Source organism: Lepidochelys olivacea, assembly GCF_965140295.1.
Source record: "Lepidochelys olivacea isolate rLepOli2 genome assembly, chromosome: 6".
Lineage (NCBI taxonomy): Eukaryota > Metazoa > Chordata > Testudines > Cheloniidae > Lepidochelys > Lepidochelys olivacea.
The window spans coordinates 48,744,941-48,768,222 of NC_140416.1; the positions used below are offsets into that span (position 1 = coordinate 48,744,941).

Sequence of the window (23,282 nt, forward strand, 5' to 3'; positions counted from 1 at the left end):
AACTATCTTGTTGATATTTCTCTATCAGAGAAGAACTCTTTTCTTATTAGGTTCTCTAAAGTTCTCTTTTTTTGTTTTCCACCTTCCTTTGCATGGGTCACTTACTGGTTTAAACAAGAGTAAATGGTGAATTCTCTGTAACTTGAAGCCTTTAAATTAAGATTTGAGGACCTCAGTAACTCAGCCGGGGGTTATGGGCCTGTTACAGGTGTGGGTGGGAGATTCTGTGGCATGTGATGTGCAGGAGGTCAGACTAGATGATCATGATGGTCCTTCTGCTCTTAACGTCTATGAGGTTAAAATGTACAACCCGCCATCCTCTATCCCAAGGATAGATCTGTTTTCCCCTCAAGATGATGTGTGCAATTTTAAATACTCTAGTGCAAGCAGGACAATTACGGTAACTCCTCGCTTAACGTTGTAGTTATATTCCTGAAAAATTTGACTTTAAGCTAAATGATTTTAAGCGACTCCAATTTCCCCATAAGAATTAATTTAAATGGGGGCGGGGGAGGGGTAGGTTCCATGGAAAATTTTTTCACCAGACTAAAAACTATTTTATTTATATATATATACACACACACACAGAGACAGTATAAGTTTTAAACAATTTAATACTGTACACAGCAATGATGATTGTGAAGCTTGGTTGAGGTGGTGAAGTTAGAGGGTGGAAGAGGGTGGGATATTTCCCAGGGAATGTCTTACTGCTAAAAGATGAACTAGCGTTCGGGTGAGCTGTTGTTAATGTAGCCGCACACTCTATAAGACAGCACAAATGGGGAGAGGGGAGACAGCATGGCAGACAGAGACACACACCCTGTGTGTGTGAGAGAGAGAGATGCACATTGTCCTTTTAAGTTCGCTGACCGCACTCGAAGTACATTGCCTTTTTAAATAGATCAGGAAGTTGAGACCGCAGCTGCGGCCAGCAAGCTCCCAACTCCTGAGCCCTGTTGTGTCCCGTCTGCCCTGCTCTATGGAGAAATGGTAAGCGGGGGGCAGGAGCAGGGGGGAGGGGACACCCTGACATTAGCTCCCCTTTTCTCCCCCGCCCCACCTGCACAGCAAGCAGGAGGCTCAGGGAGCAGCTCCAAGGCAGAGGGCAGGAGCAGCACATGGCAGTGGGGGGAGGGACAGCTGAACTGCGGGCAATTGATAGCCTGCTGGGCGGCTGCAGCACAGGGAACTTAGGGGAACGGGGAGCTGATGGGGGGCTGCTGGTCCAACCTGGTTCCAAGCCCCCATGAGCTAGCTCTAAAGGGCTGCTCTTTCTGCAAGCAGTGGACAAAGCAGGCGGCTGCCAAACAACGTTATAAGGGAGCATTGCGCAACTTTAAAGGAGCATGTTCCCTAACTGATCAGCAACGAAACAACGTTAACCGGGACAACGTTAAGTGAGGAGTTACTGTACTTGAATCTTCCAAAGTTTGAAAATTATAAAACTCCTTTAATATTTTTGTCCTGTTACATTACAGAGTACACTACACTATTAGTGAGTGCTAAGAATTTTCAAATCACATTTTCCATAGATTGAGTGCTGGCTCTTACATTATTTTTTAAAGAATTGTTTCAACCACTGAAGCTTAAGAACTTTTCCATGGAACATAGTTCAGATGCTAAGACAAAGCTGACTTTGTGAGTCACTTGAATTGGTTGCTCAGAAGTAATTTTCACCAGCACTCATGGAAATTTCCAGTTCTTACACTGCATGGAATCATCAAGAATGGAATGAGCTAGTAGGTATCTTCATATTTCTTAGATTGTCCTAATGAAGTCTAGGGAGATTTTATCTTCAAAATCCCCATGGCCCCAGTGTTATCAAGTCTGTCTTGTAGTTAAACAAAACCATAGTATAACAGACTAATGCACCCACTCATATAAAGATCTCCGTGGAAATTCAAATGTTTGATTCTGAAGGAGGTTTGTGTTACTAATCTGCTGCCTTAGTAACTTTAGAGGAGATATAAGCAATGTTACTGAAAGTGACTTTTGAGCTTTTAAAGACCAAATAACCAGTGCCCAGTATATTCTACTGCTTCTGATTTTCTGCAGGATCTACCCTGTGCTGAATGTTTCTGAATCCACATTTTCAGTTATAATCTAGCCCTCATACACATGATGAAAGCCTTTAAAAATGTAAACCTATTGCAGATTGACATATTGATACATTATGTACCTGAATCTGCAGGCAGCCTGAAATGATAGCTTTGGCTGGGGTGAACTGCTCCTTCTCACATTCCAGTGGGTTGTTAACACTCAAATCCAGAGATGGAAAATGTAAATGTTAAGTATTTATCTGCTGACTGCTTTTGCCAGAATACCCAGCTAATGTGCTTACCCCAAACTGACTCCTGAGGTGTGGAAACCCAAGCTGTTCTTTGCCCAGCTGCCAAAACCTCCAGCTTCCTCCAACATCTACATGCAGTACAAAACTGTGGTGTACTGAAAGCACAGAGACAACATAAAATATATTGACTTTGATATCAAAATCAGTAATAGGATTCTGTACTGATTGTATTCTCATATTTAATTTAATCAAAACCTCAATTTCTTAAAATTGAAATGAAGCTGCTGCTGAATTTTCAAGCCTGTGGCATCAGAGAGTTGCAGAATCCAGAGACCTTGACCCAGAGTTTAGGTCCAGTTTGCTGAGATATATACAGAGCTTTGCAAATAATCAATATATGGGATAGCTAAATCCCACTAGGGTGTCCAGATTTTCAAAGAAAATAGACAAATTCATGATAGAGTGTGCTTAGAAAAAAGTCTCCTCTTCTATCCCCTCCCCCCTAACCCCCCCAGTTCTTGGAAGAAGAAGAAGAAGAAGATGATGATTTTAGCCCAAATGTTCTGTAGCTCAAATCCTCTTTTTCACCTGCTGATGGCGATGGCCCCTTTACCCTATTCTATTCTATGATTCTATACCCCACATCCAGCCTATTGGGTTAAAACTGAATAAGGCTAAAGCCTTGAGGAGCTGAGCCAGAGGACTAATAACATTTCCCCTGCACCTGGCACTTTCCCTGCTGGGCTCTTAGGAGGACAGCTCCACCAGAGACTCCTTAGGATTGGTCCATCCTCTGAACTTGGAAGGGCTTAATAGGCAGAGCAGCCCCAATGGGCTGTGTGTAGGATATGATTCTACTAGAGGGCCCAGTCCTGCATGGTGCAGGTGATTGTGGAAGGTGTTCACCACCTCGCAGGGCTGGCCCAAAGCTCCTTTGTGGAACTGACTGATTCACCAGCAGGGACTCTGAATTTTAGTTGTTACCATTACAATTTACATGAAACTGTGGGCCCTGCCTAGTCACTTTACTCTGAATTGCAACCGCATGTGGGCAGGAGTGTTGTCTGGTTTCCCTGTAGTTGCAGTAACACTGAAACATTGTGGGCTGGATTCTTACAGTAACACCCTCTTTGTGAATGGCTGTAACTCTGCCTGGCACGCACTCTGTCCTATTCACTCACACTCAGGCCTGGTTCACATGTCAAAATGTTAGGTCAACATAGCTACAGCACTCAGGGATCTGAAAAATTCACACCTCTGAGAACCCTAGCTATGCCAATCTAACCCCTGATGTAGATGCAGCTATGCTGACCGAAAAATGCTTCCGTTGACTTAGCTACTGTCACTTGGGGAAGTGGAGTTCCTACAGCGATGGAACAACCCATTGTAGGAAATGTCCATGCTAGGGTGCTGCAGTGGCATGGTTATGGCGCCGTAGCTGTGCTCGTAGTGCAGACGTGGCCTCAGTCACTTTCTCGCTTTGTGTGCCCGTAAAGCTTTCCTCTGATTTCTTTACGTTAAAAGTAGTTTAAGGCTTGACCAAGCCCCCTAGATCGGAACTGCTTTGTATTTTTGAGGCATTGTGACATACAAAGGTGAAAAGTGTGACAGAATACACCCTTGTATTCATACCCTACGCACTATTGTAATAATCTTTGTACAAGGTTTGCCTTGTAAGGTATTGTTTGAAAACTCATAATTTGCTAGTCAGTATTGTCCTGGTAAAATATGTGTGGCAACATTGTATGTGAAGTTACAAGATTTCCCTGTATGGTGTTGTTAACACATGTTCCAAACCCCACTGCCCTGCCCAAGCAGAAGTCAGATCTGTTCTAAACAAAGGAAGGAATGTGAGCTTGCCTTAATTTGCATTTAAGCAGTAAACAGAGTCAGGCAGGAAGTGAAAACAAAGGAAGTTCAAATGGGTGAAAAAACCTTCAGGGAACATCCTTCCACATAGAGTCTTTGTCTCCTGGGTCTCAGCTGGAAATGTTTTTTCAAGAGGGGGACTGAAACAGTAAAAAGAAGGGACAAACACCCCAAGGCACCCCACTCCCTCTCCCTGCCCAAATCATTCTGTGCATCTAAGACCAAAGGAAACAGCTGTTGGACTTTGGTCCCCTAAAGAGTTTGATCAGTAACCTTGCTGGAAGCAAGTGGTGAGAAAGTTTACTTTGCAGCTAAGATAGTTTCTTACGTAGATACTAGTAAGCACTTTACCTTTATTTTTCTTGCACCCATTTCTGACTTTTATTCCTCATTACTTGTACTCACTTAAAATCTCTTTATTTGTACTTAATACACTTGTTTAACTTTTTATCTAATCCATTGTGTTGAAGTTGGAGGTCTGGGTACACAGTTTAAAATAAGAAGATGGCATATTATTTCCTTATAGGAATAACAGACTTAATATATTTGTACTATTCAGGAGAGAGCTGGCCAGTACAGGATATACATTTCTGGGGGAAGGTCTGGGACTAGGGGTGTGTTAGGGTCACCCTGCAGCATAACCCAGGCTGGTGAGAGTCAGGGTGCAGCTGCTGGTGAGAGCCAGGGTGCAGCTGTGCAGTTACACACAGACACTCTGGTGTGGCTTACATGCTGGAAGGTTGTTTGTGAGTGGCCCAGGTGGGAGCATCTACTACTGCAAGGCATTATAAGGTTCCCAGGGTTGCAGGGCAGGGGTGACACAGCTCCCAAATAGTCTGGATTGTGCCCTGCTATGTCACAGGTCTCTCTTGTGCTTCTGAATATTGTGGTTTATTCTGTCTGTTGGGCCAAAATAAACTCCCATATCCATCCACCTAGCTAAATTTTGGGGAGTTTCAGGATGAACTCTGCAGCTAAAGCCCAATTGTGGTTTTAAAGCAACTCCTACAAGTTGGAAGATGTGCATCTATAATCTGGAGCTGTACAGAACTGGCAATGTCTTTCTGGGCACACAATTTTAGATGACATTTGTGTCCCTCAAATGTCAGTTTCCTTGCAAAATTTGATGCAAGAGCTACATGTTCAAAGCAAGACCTGTGCAAATTGATCAGAGATGGAGCTTCTATTGAGCTAAAGAAATTATGAAATACGATGTAAAAAAATTCAGTGAAACAGGCACAATTTTTTGAGTTTGATATGGAAATGAGACTTTCATTTTGAACAGTTGTTTGTCCTTGGTAAGTATATTTTTTTAGAAATATAGGACATCTCTAGTGCTGAAATGTGAAGGGAAAAGAATCCTGAAGTTGTTTCTGATTTTGTGTGTGTGTGGCCAGAGGCATATCCATCTTCCAGACAAGATGTGAAACTGCTTGTAATGGCTAAAGATTCCCCTAATGCTTTTCATAAGAGTTGGGTGTTAACTGTAGCATCCTAGCCAATTTCCAGCTCAGGTAATTGCATTCTGCCTACTTAAAATTCACCCTCCAGATACAACTGGAGAAGTTTGCTTCATTTTCCTCTAGAAGAAAAAACTTCCATGCTTTGTCACTAGGTCAAAGAAGGTGTCACCCACCAAGTGACTTCATTTTACTGATGGGCATGTGACTCCCTTTGGGAACTTTCTAGTCTAACAATGTCCATACAGAGCAGACAGGACTCAGTGTTTGAGGCTTTTTCCAAAAGAGCCCCCCTGCCACATGCCTGCTCCCTCCACACACATGTGCGTGCGTGCTCTCTCTCTCTTTCTCAGCCACTGGAAAATATATTGTGCTCATCTTCCTCGAGGAGAAAGACCTGAGTTGACTCGGCTGGGATTCTTGGCCCTCTCCGATGCTCCTTCCAGCCATAGACCTGTAACAAAGATATTGTGATTTTATATGCATTATAAAAACATAGGAGTTCTTATCCTATCAGACTTCATAAATCCATTTGTTTGTATCTGCTATCAAACACACACCTTCCCTAACTTACTTGGGCCATGTTTGCTAACTGTTTGGGGGTTAATCCAGGGCCTTGTTCCTTTCCAGGCATCTCCTCTTCCCACAGTGAAGTAGTAATACAATGTTTGTGGCACCCATCACTAGACCTACAGCAACTTGTGATGCCATGACTGTAAGGTTAAGATTTCACTATGGGATCCAGGAGAAAGTTGACTCAGAAGGGGAATAATCTCTTACCCAAGCATACAATTCTCCTGTAATAGCAAAGGGAAGAAGGTGGGCAATGTAACTCCCTTTCATATAGATTTGTGTCCTTCAAGCTTGCTTGGTGTGTGAGGCTTTATCTGCTCCTGCTTGTAACTGTATCAGTTTATTTTCCCCTAGGCTATATCCCTCTATGTTGCCTATAGCAACCAGGGATAAAGCAGTAATGAGACATGTAATCTAGATAAGGTCTGGTGCAAACCTTTGCTTCATTCTGTGTTTGTTAGAGTGTATTCATTCCTCAGCAAACTACACTGTTGGATTTTTTTAAAATGCAAATGTATCTGGCTGAGTGCTTGATCTTGCGAGGAGGAAGCTTAAATTTAATCTGTTTCCAATCTTGGTGTCTTTTGGCAGTAAAGCAAAGCAGCTCCTGGACTAATGAACAGAAAAACCTGTTCTGCTAAATGAGTCCAAAATCTGTAGAGAGATGAGGTGGGTGAGGTAATATCTTTTATTGGACCAACTTCTGTGTCACTTCACCTTGAGTTGTCCCTTAGAATATGTGCTAACTACCTATACTTAACTATCTGTTCAATCTTGTATTTAGCTGTGATACTCTCAGTACCTTTCCCAGACCTATAGAAGAGCTCTGTGCAGGAGCGATGGAAGCTCCCTTCCCCCAGAAGCCCTGCTGCGGCACCCCCCACCCTCCAGTGCCCAAACTGTGGCCCTGCCTCCCCCTTGCCGCCTCTTCCCCTGGGAGCTCCGCCCTTGTACCGCCACTCCCCCCGCCCACCGAGACCTTGCCTCCACTCGCTCCTCACTGCCCCTCCCCCACATTGCTTGCCCTTATGGTTGGTAAAAAATGATGGGTCCATGGCCCTGTGCTTCCCCTACCCATTCCAGTGCCCTGGCTCTGTGTGACTCGAAAGCTTGTGTGTCTGTCACCAACAGAAGTTGGTACAATAAAAGATATTACCTCACCCACCTTGTATCTCACAGATCCTGGGCCCAACATGGCTACAACTGCATCCAAAATCTTTAGTGATGTACCCAGACAAGTGAATGTGTCTCTCAAAGGACCTGTCTTCACCCTTGGGAAACTTTGAGACAATTAAAGCTTCACCAGCATTTGCAATATAGGAAGCCTGAAGCTTTGTAGACACAAGGTTCGTCTCCACTATAGAGCAGGTTGGAAAATAGGGGGTGGGATTTTCTGCAGAAACATTAGACGTTTTGTGAAAAAAAAACAAAATCAGAAAGTTGAAATTTTTCACAGAAAGCAGACCCTGTTTGCAAAAACCTTAGTTTAGTAGGGCCATGTCTACAGTACAAATGTACATTGACATAACTACATCGCTCAGGGATTTGAAAAATCCACACCTCTGAGCAGCACACTTATACTGATCTAGCCCTCAGTGTAGACGCTGCCATGTCGACAGGCGGGCTTCTCCCATCAACATAGCTGCTGCCTTTCGTGGAGGTGAATTAACTATGCTGATGGGAGAGGCTTTCCTGTCGGTGTACTAACGACTTCACTGAAGTGGTTTAAGTGTAGACCTGTCCTCACAAACCCCAAATTTTCCATTGGAAAAAAGTTTTAGCGGAAAATGCTTGACTAACCCTATTTAGCAACCTTTGGAGCTGCAGCATGGATGGGGTGACATCTGCTGCTGGCATTCGAAGCACTGTGTTATCTGACCCTGCTAAAAAGCATGTTGTAACTGCATTTCCAAATCATGCAAAAACCTTTGACCTTTGCAGGGCTGTAGTGTGATGCAGAAACACAGTGCCATCTATGATGTATGCCCAAACTATAAATTGTTTCTGTGGACTAAAGTGCTGTTATCTAGTCCCCTAACACGGTAATATCCACACTGATCTGGGTAGCTCCGCTTGTTTGTTCCAGGGATGTGAAATTTCCTATGTGCAGGGGCTAGTGTGTGGGGAATGGAGCCCTAAGGGCCTATGCATTTGAATTCCTTAATTTGCTTGCAAATGAGGCACAAATGAGTTAACCTTAGTTAAAAGGTTGTGGATGCCAACAGGAAAAAGCAATGTGCTGGCAAGTCTATGATTGCAGAATAGCTGCTCTTGGCATTGTGAGAATGGCTTCCAGTTTGACAGCTTGGATTTCTGATCTCTGATGATATCGTTGGCCCTTTCTGTGCCACCAATTCCCCCAGTGTTGGAAACTTTGGTAAAGTACTGGAATAATTAAACCTGCTTTGAACAGGTTCAAATAACACGGTTTTAGAATGGCAGCAATAGCCAGCACTCCATCCACATTACAGCTCCCATATATGCCGTTCAGTCCAAATGCCTTAATCATCTCTGGCTCTATCATATGTATATACCTTGAAACAAATTCTGTCTTGACTTGCCTTCCATGCAACCTCATTGACTTGAAGGCAGATTTTGGCCCTTTATGTATATTTGGGGAACCCTTCTAGTGGGTGAATTGTGTATTGGATGGCCCCAAATCAAGTTACTGGAGCTGTTCTCTTTCTTAAATGCTCTTTGCCAAGATTTCAGATGAAAGTAAAGATGCCAAGGGAAGAAGGTCACTTTTTAATCTCAGGTATTTCTAGGGCACCTATCAATGTAGCATGTAAGTGCTAAAGTGCTTTAATTGCAGAAGATTCCAGGGCAGAAAGAGCCTCTTGCTGTTTTGAATTCAATGACTGATTTGCCGAACTGAGAACTTGAGGGTTTTGCTGACCTTGGCAACATTGAGGGGTCAGATTCTACTCACACACACACTCACCTACATGGATAAATTCTTAAGTCTAGTGCGTGCACATAGAATGTCTCTTACACCAACAATCACACTAATATTCAGGTTACTCCCAGTCCCAAAGGACCTGTCACCTGCCCCAGGTCAATTGCACTTTAGATCTTATACCAAAGACAACACTTGTAGCCAATCCTATAATAAACTAACTAAAGATTTGTTAGCTAAGAAAAATAAATTAGTTATTTACAAGATTAAAGAAGATAAACATATACACACACACGCAAGTTACAGTCTTGGATTTCAAAAGATGGTAGAAGCTTCTATAATGGGTAAGCTCTATATGTCCTTTAGGGCTACCCAGGCAAAACACCTTTGCTTATGCTTAGTAATCCTTGCTTCTCAGAGTCCAAGCAGCAGAGTTCAACCTGATGGGATGAGTCCTTTTCCTCTTCATGGGTGTATGTGTGTGGGGGCAAACAACAAAGTCTTTTGTTCTCCGATGTTCCACGATGCTTTGCCTGCTGTCTGTGGGCCTCCCTTTGTTGGGCAGGAGATAACACCTCCTGTGGCAAACTAGCGTTTCACACTTGGTAATGCTTCTTTTCTGACTGTTCCTTTGCAGTGCAAGCACTTAAATATTATCTTATAACATGGGATACAGACATTATCGGTGAGATAAATGCATACAGCAACCTACATGCATTCCATGAAGTCTAAATGCTAAACACAGGTTTATAAGTCTCATACCAGTTTTGACAATACTAGGACACAGGTGAGTCAGACTGGTTTCCAGCTCTGTATTGTTCAGTGTTCAGCTGAGGCCTTGGGACCTTGGCATGAGCTGGCACCGGGTCTGCCACTATCATGGATGCAACAGTTTTTCAGGCATTCAAAGTGGCAGCGTAGGCATGATTATGTGCTATGGAGGCCTGGGACTCCTGCTGATCTAAAGGCTGCTTCTGTGTTACAGAATATTGTTTGGTTTCAGAGTAGCAGCTGTGTTAGTCTGTCTTTGCAAAAAGAAAAGGAGGACTTGTGGCACCTTAGAGACTAACCAATTTATTTGAGCGTAAGCTTTCGTGAGCTACAGCTCACTTCCCCGTTGGTTAAAGGAAAATAGGGGACGAAGATTGTGACTCCTACACAATTACCTGTTCAGAATAGGCGAGTCTCGGGGATATGACAATGAAAAGAAACAACAACCTGGTAGATACCACACTCTGCACTGTGGGAGAGAGAGATACCCCCTGAATATCCATTTCTCTCTCATGGTACAGCATTTCCCATGAGCAGGAGGCACATTCCCTATTGATGCACTGCCTGTGGTGGGGTCCAACCTTTCTGAGATAGGAATATGTACATTACCCGTCTCTAGCTCTTCCACGCAAGAATCTCAGATCATTTCATAATAACTGATTTTCTTCCCACAACAGTGGTAGCAGGTCGGTAAGTGTTATTAACCCTTTTTACAGATGGGGAAACTGAGCCACAGACAGTCTAAGGGTGGATTTACAAAGGCATTTAGGCACTTAAAGATGCAGCTAGGTGCTTACTGGGATTTACAGAAGTGCCTGAGCAGATTAGGCGCCTTTGTAAATTCTATCAGGTGCCGAGCTGTATCTTTACTTGCCTAAATACTTGGATAAATCTGCCCTAAATGTCTTGTTCCAAGGGCACATGGAAAGGCTGTGGCAGTCCCCGGAAGAGACCTACCTGATTCTCCTGACTCCCAGTCTTGTGGCCTAAAACAAGCTCATCCTTCAGTTCACCTGGAAGTCCAGTTGTTTTGTGAAATGGTCTATGTATCTGCTGCACCCTGTTGTGCTGGAAAAAATAGTTGTAGGCTAGGTATGGGTTAATACCCTGTGTGAGATTCTTAACGTGGCAAAGTCCATGGTTAGGGCTGGGGGTGCTCTGACTGAACTTTGGACACCTGCATGTCAAGCAAATAACAGCAATAAAACTCTGTCTTCAGTTCATTTTAATTCTTGGGGAAAGCAAATGCATGTCTCTCTCTTCTCTCTTGGCAGAACCAGCTCCTTGCGAAGGGCTTGCTGTTTATAGAGGAGAAGGTTAAGCTGTGCGAAGGCAAGTACAGAGAGACTGTTTTGGAATGGGGTCCTGGAGGGCCCTTGTGAGTCAGCTTTTGATGTTTGGACAGCTGAGATGCATCTGTCATAAGCCCATCATCTCCGAATGATTCATATGACGGGAAATTCTAAGGCCTCTTATATGCAACTGAGATCACATGCACTGACTAAGCCCAGTTCAGGCTAACATACAGCTGAACGGGTTTAACACATCTATGCAACTCCTCTGGGAACTACATTGTACTGCAGCCCGTATGTTACTTGAGGGATGTTGGATCTTGTTGAGTCAAAAGCATGACTGAGGCTTTTCCATCAGCCTCTCTCTTCACCAGGAAGGCTCACACATGGTTCTGCAGTGTAATTTAAACCCAGTTTCCAAATGGTGCCAATCCTTGATATGAATCCTGCTTCCTTGGTTTAAAACAGTGGTAAGCCCCGACAGGCTTTTGCCTTATTTCTTAAGATGCTTTGAAACTGTGCAGAAAGGCCTGGACTCATGATCTTGTGACCACAACCTTGGTACCACTAGTATCATAGCTTTGTTCTGTTGAAAGCCCTCAACAAATGTACTAGAATGAGTGTGTGTTTCACTGGGATGGGGATGAAACCCCATCAGGCCTCAAACTCTCCATATGTGAAGAGCTAGTGGTCATTCAAACTATGGCCCCACAGTGTCATGCTCCAGTTGCTTCTGAAGGTCTGGTGGGGGAAGAATAGTGGGACAGTGGCTGTTATGGTTGATCTTTGGTAATAAGTCACTTTTATTAGGTTTGCCTAATCAACTTGTGCAGCTCTGTCTCATGAAAACTAGATTGCCATTTGCTGACCCAGTTTTGTAGCCTCTGATCCAAGCCAGCTTCCCCATTGACCCGCTTTTTCTGGGTCATTAAATGCCAATTAAGGCACACACTCTTGCACCGCTGGATTCCTTAGCACTGCTTTCTTTGAAGCTGATATCTCAACCCATGTGTTGCCAGTTAGCAGCTCGGTAATCCCAGTGTGCAGGACCGCAGGATTTGCTAACCTCCTCCTTACAGGGGCCACCTTCCATTTGGCTTACTGCCCACTTGTTGGGTGCAGTCCTGTACAGGAGAATACGGGAGGAATGGAGTCTGCACACTATATCTCAGGTCTTGTACACACGACCACTTATGTCAGTATAACTCACGCCGCTAAGGGATGTGAATAAGCCACCTCCTGAATGATGTAAGTTACACCAACCTAGATGCTGGTGTGGACAGCACTATGCTGGTGGGAGAGCTTCTCCTGATGACATTGCTACTTGCAGAGGTGGTTTTATTATGTCCAGGGGAGAAGTCTTTCCCACTGGCATAGGGTGTCTTTACCGGGCGAGCTTCAGCTACATTGGTGCAGCTGCGCGGCTATAGCACTGTTAGTGTAGACTAGCCCCAAGGATGTGCTCCGCTCAGTATCCTGAACAGGGGTCTCTATCGTGCTGTTACCAACCCCTCAGCGTTCTAAAGAACAAACACTGACCAGTTAACTAAACTCTAAAACAAACAAACAGACAAAAAAACCCTTGTAAAACTGTCCCAATTTGTGATTCAGATTAAAACATGCAGGTCTTGTTGGCAGTGGGTTTGTGAGTCATCCATCATCATGTTAAAATGAAACAAAGGTGTCAGCATGTGGCTGCTGATTGCTTGGGAAAGATGTTCCAGCTAGACAGACAAGGGCCTTCCTGCTGCCTTTACATTTGTCTGAAGTGGCATTGTAAACACGGTGCTTATAGGGCCACAGTGATGCAGTTAGGAGCCAGATGATTCATGGAATTTCCAAGCATTGATTTTTTTTTCTTCCTCGTTCTTTCATGAACTTATTGCTTTGTTCCAGAGAATCTGGCTTGCGGTCACTTTAACAAGAGCCACGTGTGCCCACTTCCCAGTTAGCTTTGACTTCCAAAAAGGGAGCTCCTTTCCCAGCTCTGAGTCGAAGTAATGCCCGTGCTGCAAAGAGCAGCAATGTTTTTAGCGCATGTTTTTCTTAATCAAAACTTCTGCTCTTAATGCAGCACTTCAGATTTCTGTAGGATTTATGACCTCTTGCACAAATACACCACTTCCCCATCCTAAAGATTACCTTTCTTTTTATTTCCATCCCCACACACTGCAACAGCTCAGGCCTGAGACAGGTAGGAGCGGGATCCTAAAACCTATCCAGAAAGGACCATCATGATCATCTAGTCTGATCTCCTGTTAATCACAGGCCACAGACCCTCACCGACCCACTCCTGTATTAGGCCCAAAACTTTTGGCTGAATTACTGGTGTCCTCAAATCCTAATTTAAAGACTTCAAGTTATAGAGAATCTACTGTTAACTCTAGTTCAAACCTGCAAGTGACCTGTGCCCCATGCTGACAGGGAGGCAAACATCCCGTCACCCCTACCTCCGGAGTCTGCCAATCTGACCTGGGGGGGAATTCCTTCCCGACCCCAAACATGGCTATTAGACCCTGAGCATTTGGGAAAGACCCACCAGAGAGACACCTGGGACAGAATTCTCTGTAATAACTTAGAGCCCTCACCGTCTAGCATCCCATCTCTGGCCGTTGCAGATATTTGCTAATAGCAGTCACACATGGCCCGCATGCCATTGTAGGCAATTCATCATACTATCCCTTTTATCAAACTTGAAAAAAAGTTAGGTTTTTTGCCCCCACTACTCCTCTTGGAAAGCTGATTCAAAACTTCACTCTTCTGATAGTTAGAACCCTTTGGTCATGTCTACACTGCCACTTATGTCAGCAAAACTTATGTTGCTTTGAGCGACATAAATTTTGCTGGCATAAAAGCTTATGTGCACAGCGCTATGCTGGCAGGAGAGCTTCTCCCGCTGACACAGCTACTGCTGCTCGTTTAGGTAGTTTAATTATGTCGACAGGAGACCTCTCTCCCATTGGCATAGGGCGGCTACATGAGCGATCTTACAGTAGTGCAGCTGCATCAATACAGCTGTGCTGCTGTAAGTTTGGTAGTGTAGACATGACCTATGTCTAGTTTCAAGCTAAAACTTATTGATGGCCAGTTTATATACCTTTGTTCTTGTGCCAACATTGGCCCTTAACTTAAGTAACTCCTCTCCCTCCCTGGTGTTTCCCTCTGACGTATTTATAAAGAGCAATCATATCTTCCCTCAGCCTCCTTTTTGTTAGGCTAAACAAGCCTAACTTCTTAAGTCTCCTCTCATTAAGCAAGTTCTCCATTCCTCAGATCATCCTAGTAGCCCTTCTCTACACCTGTTCCAGTTTGAATTAATCTTTCTTAAACACGGCAGACCAGAGCTGCTCACAGTATTCCAGGTGAGGTCTCACCACTACCTTATATAATGGTAATAACACTTCTCTATCTGTACTGGAAATACCTTACCTAATGCATCCTAGGATTACATTGGTCTTTTTCATGGTTGCATTACATTGGTGGCTTATACACCCAGGTCTTTCTCCTCCTCTTTCGCTTTCAACTGTTACATCCTCAGTTTATAGCAAAAATTCTTGTGGTAGTCCCTAAATTCACTATTGCAGTATTAAATTTCATCCCATTCCTATTAGTTCAGTTTTCAAGGTTGTCCAAATCTTCTTGTATGATAGTCCTGTCCTCCTCTGTACTGGCAATACCTCTCAACTTTGTGTCATCCACAAATTTTATGAGCACATTTCTACTTTTTGTGCCAAAGTCATTTAATGTAAATGTTAAACAAGATTGGTCCCAAGACTGATCAATGAGTAACTCTACTAGTAACCTCCCTCCAGCCTGATAGTTCACCTTTCATCATGACCTTGTAGTCTCCCCTTAAACCAGTTTCCTCCCACTTTTTGATTGTCATTTTAATCCCCATTTTCTTCAGTTTAACTAACAATTTCCCATGTGGAACTGTACCGAAATCTTTACTGCATTTCCTTTATCTAAAAAATCCATTATCTTCTCAAAGAAGGAGATCAAGGTGGTGTGGCATGATCTACTTTTTGTAAAAACATTTAGTATTTTATCCCAATTACTGTTTACCTCTATGTCCTTAACTACTCTGTCTTTCAAAATTTGTTATAAGACCTTGCAAACAATTGAGGTAAAAATAATGGGCCTGTAGTTTGCCAGATCACTTTTATTCCCCGTTCATAAATAAAGATACTTTATGTTTGCAATTCTCCAGGCATAGGGTACTACCCGCATGTTTACAGATTCATTACAAATTCTTGCTATTGGGTTTGCAGTTTCATGTGCCAGTTCCTTTAATATTCTTGAATGGAGATTATCTGGGTCCTCCGATTTGGTTCTATTAAACTGTTTGAGAATGGCTTCCACCTTGGATGTGGTAATTTCTACTTTCATATCCTCCTTCGCATTAGCCACCCTGACACAGCCCCCACGCTCCTCATTACCCTTATTGAAAACTAAAGCAAAGTATTTGGTTAGGTTGGGCCATACCTAGATTATCTTTAATCTCCGTCCACTTCAGTGCTTAGCGGGGTCTCACTTCTCTCTTCCCTGTCATTACAGACAGTGTGAATAAAGCATGGCTCTGTCAGTGGATGATGGATGATTTTTTTGGTGTATTCTTGCAGTTGGGGTTAAAAAGCAGACATAGGACCTGATCCTGTAACCCGTTGAAGTCAATGGGGCCTTTACTCTGGGGAGGTAAAGCTTGCAGACTCAGGCCCTATGGTTGCACGTTCTCTTTCTGATGGCTTATATCACAAGTAAGGTGTGCTACAGTCATGCTAGGGGAAACAGCAGTAAACATGAAAACTCAAAGTCTTTGGAATTTTCCTGCATTTTGAAACATTTCAGTACAGGTAAATAATGTTCTTGTGAGACGCAACTTAAATATAAGTCCCTCTGTGAGGAACTGATACAGCTGCTACACACAAGTTAAATGCTGAGATTTCAAAGCCGCCTAGTGCAGGGGTTCTCAACCTTTTCCTTTCTGAGGCCCCCCCCAACATGCTATAAAAATTCCACGGTCCACCTGTGCCACAACACCTGGTTTTCTGCAGATAAAAGCCAGGGCCGACGTTAGGGGGTAGCAAGCAAGGCAATTGGCAAGCAAGGGGGCCCTGCAAAGCTAAGTTGCTCAGGTTTTGGCTTCAGCCCCAGGTGGTGGGACTTGGAGCCCCGGGCTTCAGCCCCCCTGGTGTGGCTTTGGCTTTCTGCCCTTGGCCCCAACGGGCTGGCATTAGACCCCCTGAAACCTGCTCGTTGCTCCCCAGGGGGCCCGGGACCCCTGGTTGAGAACCACTGGCGTCGGGGATGGGAAATTGGGTGTTCACATCCACTAGGCAGCTTGGAAATCTCAGCCTTACTTTTTTTTAGAAACATAAGAAGCTTTGTGAATTGAGTTTATTCATGAGTTAGAAAAAAATATTCCGTCTAAATGATCAAATGTACCCATTGCATGACCATTTATACATCACCTTGTGATGAAAGTTACGTGCTTGTCATGTGAGTTGTGGGTTGCATGAGTTTAGGTCTACATTTATTTTAAATTTCCAAACTTGTGACAGTTGGGGCTTTTGTTGGGGCTGGTTGGATACAATGGGAACAGTTGAACCTTGTGAGCTGCCAAGTTTAAAACTTCTCTGAGTAGAAGAGGCACGCTCATCATTATGGCTTTGTGGCTTGTCACACAGGTGGGTGGGTGGCTGAGTTCTGTGACTTCTAGATCTATGTTTGGGGAGGGAGAATCTCAGAGGTAATGTAGCTGGTTAAAGAGGTACCTGTACAGCATTGACTCCCTGACTTCAGCCTCTGGGCTCTCTCCTGTCTGCTTCATTCACAGCTGCTCAGTGGGACCATACTGGAATATCAGCCTAATGTTTATTAGGTGCTTTTTAAATGCAACATACATGGCCCGTGGAGATAGACCCTATTGCCTAAGGAGCAGCACCACCCTTTTACTTTAATTGGGCTGTTTTACATTTCATGGGGAACTGTGTTCTTAGAGCTGGGAGGGACTCAGCAGTTTCTGATTATAGATTTATGCCCTCTCACCTTTTTGCTGAGAACAAATACAAAGCAAAATGCAGCTAAAGCTGCCAAGACTTTTCTGCTTTGGGGTAGGAGACCCTAAATGAGGCAGGTTTGTGATGCTCACCTAGAAAGGTAAAGAGCACTGGGACATTTGAACCTGACTGTAGTATCCTAATTGCTAAAGGGTTTTTCTCCCTCCAAATTCCTGTGCTTTTAGGTGAGGATCGCATTGATATCCTGTCTGAAATTTGGGATCACTTCTTCACAGAGACCCTTCCCACGCTCCAGGCAATATTCTACCCTGTCCAGGTAAACCTGATTAAAATATAGTCTGGGAGATGGGGAGGGAATGCAACTACAGTACCTGCTTAATGGACCCTTGTGCTTCCCTTCTCTCCCTGCAGCAATTAAGTCTCCATCTCTGCTGGCGGACCAGGTTTAAAAAACTTTAAACCAAGGTTTGGGCCAAATGGGCTCTTAGTGACGTTTGTCCTAGTGAACTGTGTAAATGGAACTAGTGTGATAAACTAGCTAACCTAAGGGAGAGCACAATGTTTTGAATCCTGTTTGGTCCTGTCCTCTCTAGCTGTTAGGAGCCTGTCTATGGTGGAGTTTAAACAGTGCTTAAGCACTGATACAACAGGACTGTACTTGGGTCTTGTTTAGACTGAGGATTTGTCCCAATTATTGTCATTAGTTCTTTAGTCATTGCAGTAGCTTTAGCTCCATCACTGCAAGTAGTGGCTTTGCCTGTCTGCATCAGGGGATAGCCCTGGCACAGCTATTCCAATGACTGGCTGTCCCCGGGTCTAGACCAGGGGAGAAATTTGTAAAGGCGCGTATGAAAGATTTCTAATTCCCACTGACTTTAATCAGAAGACTTTAACTGTCATTTGTGCCTTTGAAAATGTCTCCCTGGGTCTCAGACGTTTTTGTGATGAGTGGCCATATATGTACAGTACCTGCGTAGATAAGTGACACCACTCTGGTTTCTCCCTAAGTCCCGTTTACAAGGCTAAGCAGCCAAGTGTAGCATTCCTGAAGGAGGTTCGATTTTAAATCTGTATTATACTTCTTTCATTTGCTTAGACTGTAAACCCTTTGGGGGCAGGGACTGTCTTTTTGTTCTCTTTGTACAGTGCCTAGTGCTATAGGGTCCTGGCTCATGACTTAGGGCTCCTAGGTGCTACGGCAATACACATAATATTAGTTTTGGTCAGGATTTCCAGCACCAGCAGGCCTAATTGTTGAGGAGCTATTGACAAATGAGAATGTTTATAACGTCTCGCCAGTCATGAGGGAGGCGGGGGAAGAAGGGGGTCTGAAAAGGCACCAAAAACACGTCTTCTCTATAGAATGAAATTCTTAGAAATGTTAGGTCTTCCCTTTTGGCCTGTCTCTGCTCCTGGAGAGCCAGACTCTAGATACATTTGATTTTTCCTTTTATCGCTTGAAAGTCAGCAGGTGAAATTTGAAGGTCGCCCTTTCCTAATTAGTAAAGTTGGCATTTCCTAAAAGCGGCCAAGAGAACTTATCTAAAGAAGATCGCTAACCGTTCCAATATGTTTGTTTTTTACTCTCTCCTGGCTGTACTTGCTGCAGATGCTAGAAGGTATGTGTGTTTGGGGGGTGGGGTACAGATTAAATTGTGCAACTGAGAAGTCTTTTTACTCTTTGTGCTATGTGTGCGCCCTTGTTCATGTGTGCGCATACTCTGGAGACATGGAGTGACCTAATCTAGCAGGGTGAGATGCTGAAACCTGGTTTTTAATGTACTAAACTCCTTGAGGAGAAGAATCTTTCTGTCTATTTTAATGGGAGTTGTTTCTGCTCTCCTTGTATTTTAATAGCTCTCCTGGCTATAGAAAAAGTGATACCATGTCGTTTAGTGGTGACACCCTTTTCCACTAATGGCTCCAGAGAAAATCTCTTTGCTGCTATACGGTGTCTCAATAATGAGAAACTGAACAAAAGTTACTGCAGAACTTTGTGACTTTTTAAAATAAATGATATGAAGGAAATCGAGATCCTTTGTATTTTATTTATGTTTACACTTTCCTAAGGCATACATCCCAGTAGTATCAGAGTACCTCATAAACATATCTTTGCGTCTTCCTTTTGCGTTAGGGAAGTACTATTCTCATTTTACAGATGAAGAGCTGAGGCACAGAGTGTCTAAGAGACTTGCCACAATCACACAGGAAATTGGTGGTAGATCTGGGGACTGAATCCAGATCACTGGACTCTGAATCCAGTGCCTTAATAACAAGAACAGCCTCCCCTCCCTGCAGTTTTCTTGCAAAGACTAGCTTTCTCCTTTTAGTGGTGGCATAAATTCCTCACTCTGGCAATTGCCCCTCCACACTCCCAACCTGTATAGACTGTATTTATCCACACATGTGGCACTGCAAATTTCCCTCACCAAAGATGATTCTGTTCTGGAGGAATCATGTCTTTGGGTGAGAGGGTTCTGTCAGTCTTCGGACCCATTCAGCCTGTGACGATTTTTTACTGCAAATGCAATTAAAGGTGTCATTGTGGCTTTTGTGATGGGCCCAAGTGTCCACATGGAATGTAACTGAGCCCTTCAACCATAAGCTACTGAACCTCCATCATATGGTTCTGGTTACTAACAACTTCAGCTAGGTTTGAACCTGTGACCTAGGTCTGACTCCAAGACATCCAGTCCCCTAAATTGTCAACTACATGCAAACAGTTTATACAAGTCACACTGCTCTCACTGAGTTACTGAGTGACTGCTCTGCTGGGCTTGGGAAGAAAAATGAGATCAAATATTTCTGTTTTCTATGGGATGTTGTTTTTAACTGAAATAGTAAATTAGTTGGATTAAATTGTACGATAGGAATAAATGGAAAAAAAGTGTCATGTTATTTCTGAGATACATTTCACAGCTTTGTGCAGCTCCTTTTTACACCTGGCATTCTCAAACAAGCATTTGGATGTCTTAAGAGAGCACAACACTCATATAATGGCCAGGTCAATAGGTCTTAAGTTATTTGCATATTGATTTAGCAGTTAATTGCAACATTAACCCCATTCTAAATTTATGGTTAACTGGTGCTCATTCCCTCCAGTCAGAGATTTGCTTGTGTGTGTGTGTGTATGTGTGTTATGGATCCTGAAGCAGAATATAGGGCAGAGTTTAATTCCCTCAAGAGAGAGGGGGAGAGACTCCACACTGGAAAGCATTGGGGAGGGATGGGAAGAAAGTTTGAGCAGTGAAATCTTAGCTGCAGTTAGTTTAATGGTATAGTAGACTGTGTTGAGCATGTTAGGCATAGCACTAGGTTACTGTGATGCTGGAATGTTGGACTGAGTTCAGTTGTGTTTAAATATGCTGTGAAATATTTCAACATTTTCATCTGTTAAACCTTTACAGGAGTCCTATCATTAATGTTGAAAATGAAAACAAAACCCTCCTTTAACCCAGTCACATTGGAAAGCCAAAGCTGTTGCTTTCCTCGCTGTCAGTGGAAAGAACTGGACAGGGCCTGGCTCTGGCCCAAAGTGAATAGTAAACATAATAATTAATTAAATTGTATTTTCATTTGCAATTTCCAACGCTAAATGTTGGTGTTCAGTGCGGGGTCTGACACAGACTAGAAGCAGGTATAGTTTAGGTGCATGCCATACAAATTCATCGCCTCCCAGCATAGCCAATGTGCCTCAGGTCTGACCAGCAACACAACAGTGGCTGTGCCAGTCCTGGGCTTCAGACTGCTAACCCTAATCCCAACCAAGATAGTGGTTTGGGTTTTGTGAATAAGTGTCATTTTCTGCTGAGATCATGGCTCATTCTTTGCATGACTGTCGCCAGTCATGGGCTTCAGGAGATTGGTCACTCATCGATTAGAAATGGAGCAGGAAAGGTGCTCTCTAGATAGGCCACTCAACAGTACAAGGAATCATGAGGCTGAGCAGCTAATGGGTGCTCTACCATAACAGCACACAACAATAATTTGCAAGAGTGTCTTTGTGTGTGTGCGTGCACGCGTTATGCACACGCACATTTCCGAACTGTATTTTTTCAGGGTCAGGAACTGACTATCCGCCAGATTGCCCTGCTCGGCTTCAGAGACTTGGTCTTATTAAAGGTGAAGTTGGAAGAGATTCTTCCTCTCGTCCAAACAAAGCTCCCAGCTTCCATTGTACAGATGCTGCTGATTCTACAGGTAGGGAGTTTCCTTTCTTTTTTCTCCGTCTATCTGTCTCTCACCCACGCATGCACATCTCACAGCTACCAATTCATATTGCCCCTGGAAAGAGGAAAACCAGTCAGGATGATGAGGCTGGGGAAGGAGTTTTGTGTGTTATTTTGGGGAAGCTGGACATGAAAATGAACTAAACTGAAAATTAGGCATCGTGGCTTGAGTTTCCGGAGCAAACGGATGGGAGGGGGTCAAGCTGTCCCAATGGGAAGGAAATGAACCAAACTCTGGGGTCTTGGGGCTTTTCCCTTGGTGACTGAGAAGTCCCAGTGCTCTTGCTTCACTTACCCATGTATCTTAGAGCATCTCCAAATGCCTTTCACTTCTGTTTACAATTCTCATACTTGTGACCCACATATACAAGTTCTTCTAGTTCAACAGCTTTACGCTGACAGGGGAGTGCTCTCTCTCACTCACAAGAGACAATGGAATCTGATGAGCACTGGCTATTAACTCCTAATACAGGCTTTCTAATCTAGGGAGGGAGTTGAGCTGGGGTTCAGCTATGCCTGTGAGGGGAAGAGCATTGATGGGAGGAGTACCCTTGGTAGCAGGCAATGGGCTATAGATCTTCCAAGGGTCCCTCTCAAGCAACACAAGTGTTCTAAGGGAACCAGCCTATCCATCCAAACCTCAAGGGAACAGGAACAAAATCTTCCATGTATTGATCTGCGAATCCAAGTGTACCAGCTGTGTCATCCCATACAGCCTGATGTGGAAACCATGGAAAATATCCAGATTCCAGACCTTTATGTAGGCTCCTCTGGGTTTTATTTCCCTACAGTTTCCATTAATTTTTTTTTCCTTTAAAAGGAGAGAGACAGAAAAACCAACAGCAATTAAAATTTCTGAGGCACAATCAGTGTGGAAAGTGGCTAAGCTTGTGTTTACCTAAGAACTTTTAGTTTTCCAACCATAATTATTGTAACCCAAGTGGTGCTAACAGGAGCCATCCAAGTAAAGGTTGAATTTCCCTTTTAAAGATTTTAGAAAAAGAAGGTTGGGAGTGTGGAGGGGCAATTGCCAGAGTGAGGAAGTTATGCCATCACTAAAAGGAGAAAGGCGTAGCTAGTCTTTGCAAGAAAATGGTAGAAATCTATAATGAGTTTCTATCATCAAACACTTGGGTTAGATAGGTTAGCTTTACGGGAAAGGAAGGAGAAGAGAGGGGTGGTGACTCACAGTTCCAGTTCAGGGAGGGGCAGTGATTTGCCCAAGTCAATGTAAGGATTTATATTTATAGGGAAATTTACTGGCAGAACTTTACCAGTATAATTATACTACTATAGTTATACTGATATAGTGGACACTCTTATTCTGGAAGACTAGGATCTTTATGATGCTTTGCAACATAAGCTAAATCAGAAAAAGGCATTTTTCTTGCAGAATAAGTGTGTCCATACATGAAGAGTACCTTTTTCCGGTTTAGATTATGTTGCTAAGTGTCATAAAGGCACTCTTGTTCCAGAATAAGATGTTTACACGTGGACTTATACTGGTATAACTTCAGTGGTATAATTCTGCTATAAATATCCCCATGTATGGGTATGTTTACTCTACGAAATTAGGTTGAATTTATAGAACTCGGTGTTTTAGAAATGGTTTTTATATAGTCGATTGTGTGTGTGTCCCCACACAAAATGCTCTAAGTGCATTAACTCGGCAGAGTGCTGCCACAATACCGGGGCTAGCGTCGACTTCTGGAGCGTTGCACTGTGGGTAGCTATCCCACAGTTCCCGCAGTCTCTGCTGCCCATTGGAATTCTGGGTTGAGATCCCAATGCCTGATGGGGCAAAAAGCATTGTCGCAGGTGGCTCTGGGTACATGTCATCAGGCCCTCCCTCCCTCTCTCCCTCTGTGAAAGCAACGGC

At 43.6% G+C, this 23,282-nt stretch overlaps 1 protein-coding gene across 8 annotated transcripts in view; it reads left to right on the forward strand.

The window, feature by feature from the left end:
- The window catches only part of PRR5L (proline rich 5 like), a 69,833-nt gene that overhangs the window by 30,944 nt on the left and 15,607 nt on the right, over nucleotides 1-23,282 (forward strand). For 6 of the 8 annotated variants that reach the window (XM_084631419.1, XM_084631422.1, XM_084631424.1 and 3 more), the window contains exons 5-7: nucleotides 11,137-11,194; nucleotides 17,399-17,490; nucleotides 21,234-21,374. In XM_084631419.1, coding sequence (XP_084487545.1) covers nucleotides 11,137-11,194; nucleotides 17,399-17,490; nucleotides 21,234-21,374 — 291 coding nt within the window. The remainder of the gene's footprint in view (nucleotides 1-11,136; nucleotides 11,195-17,398; nucleotides 17,491-21,233; nucleotides 21,375-23,282) is intronic. The other 2 variants (XM_084631425.1, XM_084631426.1) reach the window with 2 other exon arrangements.